This window comes from Staurois parvus, unplaced genomic scaffold, assembly GCF_062004578.1.
Source record: "Staurois parvus isolate SC_StPar_1 unplaced genomic scaffold, SC_StPar_1.0 ptg000018l, whole genome shotgun sequence".
In the NCBI taxonomy this organism is placed as follows: domain Eukaryota; kingdom Metazoa; phylum Chordata; class Amphibia; order Anura; family Ranidae; genus Staurois; species Staurois parvus.
Window position 1 is genome coordinate 16,320,977 of NW_028317814.1, and position 6,789 is coordinate 16,327,765.

The window sequence follows — 6,789 nt, forward strand, 5'->3', positions numbered from 1 at the left end:
AGCTGGGTGGCATGTCTCTTTCCCACCATACAGATCTCCCCACTGATGTTCCTGTCTACAGACAACCATGTGGAGCTTCGATCTGTACTTGCTGTCCACCCACAATTACTTTGGCCATCTTCTGCCATCTGACTCTAAACTGCTACCAGCTGTCCAGGTTTTGTGAGCACTTGAGGTCTTGTCTCTAACCCCTAGTCTGTACGTTGCCTTACTGTCACATGATCACATGTGTACTTCTAGACATGGAGGGAGCAGTCCTACCTTATATACCGGATGCCCCCAGTACACTTTCTGGAATCATGCTTCACTCTGCTCTTAGAGCCTTTCCCATCCTCAGAATCGTCTTTAGCTCTAGTGTGGCTGGATCTTCTGACCTTTCGCCTGAGATTTTTAACTTGATTATTCAATACTTGAGGTCCCAAATCACCCAGATATTTGCTGACTCTGGTTGCAGAAGCCACAGGTGCATGCCCTCTCCAGCAGATTCTGGATCCGATTTTCCAGTGTCCATAGTGGCTTTCGAGCCATCAACCACAATGTCATGCCAGTCCTTGACTGATGACCTTACTCCTGACTAATTGCACTCTACTGGAGATCCTAAATTAAAGGAGACTATTTTGGTTTTGATTGATGTAATGTGCAACACTCTGAAAGTAGTGGATCAGCTGTTTGCTGCTACTAGTGCTGTTTCCAGTCTTTGGACATTTAACGCCTAGGGTTGCAAAGAATTTCCCATTGCACCCGCTTTTCCAATATTTTCTCTATTTTTTGATTGGGAGCATCCTGATAAGTTTGTTCCCCCTAATTGCTTATTAACCTGGTATCTTTTTTGTAAGGATTTTGTGGAGAACTAGCCTATACCCACTGTGGATCTGGCCATGTCCTGCCTTAACAAGGCACTTAATATTCTGGTAGAGGACATACCCCTTTTAAAGACCCAACTGATAAGCGGTTAGAAGCCCTTTCTAGAGCTGTGTTCTTGCTGGTGGGATCTGACCTTCGCTGAGTCCTGGCTTTGACTTTACTTTGTCAAACCATGTCTCACTGTTCAAAATCCCCTATAAAAAAAATCTAACTACTGCTATGGATGATCCTTTGATAACTGACCACGGTGAGCAGATTAAATGTTAGCTGTGATGGTTTGCTGAAAGTCTCCTTTCTCACCTCTTGCATGTGTCTCATGTCAGTGCATATGCATAGAGCAAATTGGTTAATGTGTTGGACTACAGGATCCTTGTTCTGTAGTCTGCTTGATTCTCTTGGCCTTTGAAAGACAGTGTCTCTTGGGAATGGCTTTTGATAGTATCATTAGGGATGCTACTGGCAGCAAGAACACCCATCTTCTTCAGAGGAAGGAATCTTAAAAAACAGGGGCTACAGAGGGCATGTCAGGGTACACATGAATCAACTCCAGATCAAATACATAGGTGGCCACTGTCTGAACTCTGTGTTACATATTACTGAGCTCTGCATGCTGCATTATTTACTTCTGACCTTTGCACTCTGCAATACATACTACTGCTGACCTCTGCACTCGGCATTACTATTGACACCTGTACACTGCATTACTTGCTACTGATGCCTGGACTCTGTGTTACTTACAGCTGACTCCTGAATTCTGTGTTACTTACTCTTGACCTTTGAGCTCTGCATTACTTCCTTTTGACCTCTGAACTCTACATTAAATCTGACTTTTGCACTGTCCTAGCCAAACTCTATACTAATTTGACAGACCAAACCCAACCTAGTCAGTCAGGCCACAACTAAGTTTCCTTTTTCATGGGGCCTTGCTAAGTTATTTCCGTAAAAAAGAGTTCCTGTAGCAAAACTGTTTCAGGGCTTTTACTTCATCCTGTTCACTGTTCCAAAATCAAAAGGAGGCATTCACTTCAGCTTGCATAGCAAGGTTGTGAATGTCTTCATGCGGGCCCCACAATTCTGGATTGAATCCACCAGATCTGTCATCACCTTCTTTCATTGGGGAGAATCGCACATCTGCGATTCCTCTGCTTTGCTGTGGGTTCTCTGCAATACCAGTTCAAGGCCCTGCCCTTTACCCTCTTCTCTGCACCTTGGGTATTCACCAAGGTGCTGGCCCCAATATTAGCCCTGTTGGGCTTATGTGGCATCTCCATTGTGGGATACCTAGACAACCTACTGTTGAGGGAACAGTTGGCGGGGGGCTCTGTCGAGCAAATTGTCTACTGTGCATCCAGTGGGTCCTGAACCTTCAAAAATCGTTGCTGGAACCAACTCATTGTTTGGAGTACCAGGATCTGGTTCTGGACACATTTTAGGGTGTTCCTTTCAGAGTGAACTTAGAGAAAGTTCACACATTCTCTACAAGTTCTACAAGATGGATGTTTCTGCCTCATCTGATGCCAGCTTCGGGCGTAAGGTCGCTTTTTGCAAGCAGTCCCCAATTGTCTGTTGTTTTCCTGAGTCAATTAGTGATTGTTTGCTGTGTTGCCCACCCTGCTTGCGTTTCAGGCGTTCATATTTGGATACTTACTGCCCTAAATGTTAGTACCACTCAGTGAATTTTCCAGCCTTGTCCAAACGCAGCAGCTTTCAGATTCTAGCATGTATTGTCCCCTCTATTGTACAGCGCTGAGCAAACCCTTTGGCGCTATATAAACTCGATGTAATAATAATAATAATAATAAAGGCTGCTGGTGGCGGAGCTGAATGGTGTGCCTGTGCCTTCCATCGTCACCAAAATACTGGGATCTCAGGCAGTTAAGCTAAACACCCAGTAAGCATAAGGCCTTAAACTGCTGATATGTTACACCGCTCTTTGCCGGGTATATATAAACATTCTTATCACAACCTTCCACTATTATATTTAAGGACACTTCAGAAGTGGAGCACATTGAGGAAACCCACACATGCACAGTGAAATATACAGTCTTGAGAAAAGAAAAAAAAAAGGGGGGGGGCATGGGTGATACATTTAGGGGTGTGAATAAGGTTCAGGAAGGGTGTAGTTTCAGTATGATGCTAAGATCAAGAACACTGGGGCAAAACCTCAGACTAGCAAGATGAAAGTTCAAAACTAACCTTAGAATATATTATGTTACTGAAAACATAGCTGTTGCATAGAACAGACTTTCCGCAGAGGTAGGTAGTCAGTCCACAATAAGTGATGTGGTGTCCCTGAGCTCCCCACCCAGCTATTGATATCTTCGGGTGGCCAGCTTCCGAGTCTCAATCACTGGCCACTTTCATTGGCTGGGTGGGGATGATGTCACTCCTGGGCATGCATGGGAGTTCAGTCAGATTCGGCATTGCTCACTGTACAGGGGCAAACAGGCGGGTAGGTCATTTTAATGCAGAAAAGACAAAGCATGTCTCTTCTGCATTAAAATTCCTGCATTTTTGCCTATTTTGAATTGTAGCCTAAAGTTCCATTTTAAGTTTCAATACAGGAGGTCCTCTATGCTGTAGAAAGTTCAGTGCTGACTTCTAACATGTCTTCTCCCTTTGACCAGGCTTATCGTTGTTTAGAGGAAATGAGGTCCAAGATGCCATCTGTCAACCTGACCTATTATGTATCCCAGAGCACAGTGGAAGCCGTGTACCAGGCACTCTCCATTCCACTGAGCCACAAGCCAGCATCTGAACATGTGCGACACAACAGTGTGGATGACAGCGAGGAGGTGGAAGAGGCACCAGATATCTATTTTGATGGCTAACCTCATCCTCTCATGATATACACAGACCACTTGATTCCAGCACTGAAATAGCTTGGAAATAATATTTTAAGGCTAAAGACATGGGCAGTTCCTCTCTTTTTATCCTGGCTATTTTAGCCTCTTGCTGGCAGTCTGGTTATTTGTAGCACATTGATTTCAAGGTGTTACGTATAGGGTGGTTATATAGTATAAGGTTAAATCGCTCAGTAGCATGATTACCCCTGTAGTAGATTTGAGTGGCCCATGCCATTTAACCCTAAATTAATTCCACAGCATTTCTTTGTGCCTAGGTTCCTCACACCTTTCAGGATTGCTGAACTGGACCTTAACTTTTGACCTTTGAAGTGCAGATGGAATAGACCAGAATGGACTAATGGGATAGATCAAAGTGGCTGCAATCTCTATAGCAGCCATCCACTATGGAAATAACCATTTTAATGGCTCCGGCAATTGTCCAGCCTTCTGTTACCCAACATAGTAGCACATGAATGCATGACTCCAGTCCTTGAGGGCCACCTATCAGCCAGATCCCTTGGGTGTTAGTCAACTACACTTTACAAAGCTCTTTTTGCTGTACTTCTCCTTTGGATCACAGGAGTACAGTTCATTCTGCACTCCTGTGACCTGTGTTCATCTGACAGCGGGCTGAAGCCCGCTGTTGTCTGACGTCACTGAGCCGGCCCAGGTTGGGGAAAGATCCCGACTTACAGTCGGGATCCACCCCAGAGTCTGGAGTGGCACCTGGCTCATCCTTTCAGTGATCCGCTGAGAGCCTGAGCTAGCTGCGCCCACCCCCTTCACAGCCCAGGACAACAGTGAGCGCAAGGGGGGCAGAGCAAACAGCGATAACTGACTGCTCGAGTGGCTGTGAGAATTCAGTGATCAGTGGTCATGTGATCGCTGAGTACTCACACTTAGAGCTGGCGGGAGACAGATGCAGCACTGGTCCGATGCTGCATCAACCTAGGTAAGTATAATGGTACAAAAAAACCCTACTTCTCTTTTAATTCAGTTTTGCCTAGTTGCTTGTCATTGTGGTTCATTTGTTTTAACTGATTCTTGCCTGCAGTCTGTGGAATAACATTCCTTAGCACAATACCCCATGCTAGGGAACGTTAATCTATTTCATAATGGAACTGGGAACACTCAATAGTGCAATCTCCTAGTTTGAAGACTGTTGTCTCTGACATCACTGTTCTCACACTAATAACCAGCAATCACTCTGATCGGTTTCCGATGTGATCACAGTGACAGCCAATCATAAATATCATAAGGGTTTGTTTGCAAAGCCAACCTGGTGGTTTAGCATTATTTTGCCTTGTACAGAGAAAAGAACTATGAGAGCTGCAGTCTAAAATACAGACTTAAAAAAAAAAGATTTGTTAAAGTTAAAAAAAAAGTCATTATAACAGTTTAATATTAATTGTGTTTTTAACATTTTGTCCATTTGACAGCTTATAATAAAAAATAAGCAGGTTTATTAAAATAGTATAACAAAATATACAGGGCTCCCTCAAAAAACAATGTTAACATTACTTAGAGGGGCAAATTAGTTATAGAGTTGGTATCATTGTGCTCCTTCTGAATTTAGAATGGAAATCTAAATTTCAGTTAACTTTGGCCATAAAAAGTTTTGTGCTGTTTGAGTTATTGACCTGGACAACCATGTGGATCATCAGTTCAGACATCAGTGGCCACATGTTAGCTTTGGGCCCAGTGAATCAAGAAATATTCAAGCCAGAGACAGCTAGGCATTTTTATTCTTCCTATTTCTCTTAGTACTCTGAATTAGTAAATCCTAAGATTGTGAAAAGATCTTGGCTCTTGGGGACTGGACTTGTACTAGAATACTGAATTGAAACAGGATTTCTGAATCTTGCAAAATGGTTTGCCATGTTCTGCATGTTCTGCTTATTTTGACAGGTATGACAATTTATACTGTGATTCATAGCACCGGCGTATGTAAAAACACCATAGAAAATGAACTTGCATCTTTATAATCCAGATCAACGTTGCCTTTCTGCAAGTCCGCATCCTCAACTGACTGTTTGTAATACATAAAGCAAGGTGTAGAGACCAGTGGCATCCAATCAGATTTCAGCTTCAGGTTGATTGGTTGTTGTGGTGACTACACCTCCCACATAATGTCTGTCCTTTATTGCAGTTCTTTATGGAATTTACCTGCATGTGTTCCAGAGGCCTCAATGTAGTCTAAACACAACAGCTCTACACATTGCACAGCTGCATGCAGCTCCGCCAGTCACTCAGTGAACAGACAAACTTCCAGATTAAGCACCAGCCTGCACATATTTTTTATACAAAATCAAAGATATGTTTTTGGTATTTTTTTTTCTAAACAAGTAAATTATTTGTAATGTATATTTATATACATATGTAAATAAAAAATGATTTTATGTAAGTGTTCTACCTTTTTTTTCCCCATAAAACAAGTTAGTCATGACTTGTCCAACTATAAAAGTCAATGTTATCTGTGTAATTAAGTGATAGAATGTTTGTGTCCGTGTTGCCTACTTGTGTTAAAGTGGAACTGAAGCCTTTGATTTTGGATAGAGTGGAGAAGGGTTAGAAAATGTCACTTGGACAGGCAGTTAGAAGAAATTTCAACAGAGACAAAAGACACTAATAAAAGGAAGTAGGCACCTTGAGTTTCCTGCACAAACCTGCAGCAGCCTTCATTTCCCCTGCCGTATGCCAGGCCATTTTGATCAGGCAAAGCTCTGGTACTTAACTTCCCTGGCAGTATTTCTGAGTGTAGCTCGGGGTAAAGTTTCAGTACCACAAGCAGTAACCCCGAGCTACACTCAGGCTTACGCTGCTCCAGGATCTGTTCTTCACTTACCTTGTCCTGCGCTCCCGTGATGTCCCTCCTGCAGTGTCCCCTGTAATGTCCTCCAGCGGATGCCGGCATCTGTCTTCTGGGTTCCATTCTCTGCGATGTCAGGACTTACGGGGACGGAACGGCAGGAAATTTGAAAATTGACAAAAAGTGACATTCACTAAATACACTAAAATCACTTAGTAAAACATTACTGTATCAAAACATTTCACATACATTTTGTCCCGAGTGCTTTGT

The 6,789-nt window shown here is 43.0% G+C and overlaps 1 protein-coding gene across 1 annotated transcript in view; it reads left to right on the forward strand.

Moving 5' to 3' along the window:
* IFT140 (intraflagellar transport 140) overlaps positions 1 to 6,114 on the forward strand; it is a 168,298-nt gene extending 162,184 nt beyond the window's left edge. Inside the window, exon 30 of the mRNA XM_089682718.1 lies at positions 3,492 to 6,114. Coding sequence (XP_089538844.1) covers positions 3,492 to 3,695 — 204 coding nt within the window. The 3' untranslated portion in view covers positions 3,696 to 6,114. The remainder of the gene's footprint in view (positions 1 to 3,491) is intronic.
* Positions 6,115 to 6,789: the final 675 nt, after the last annotated feature.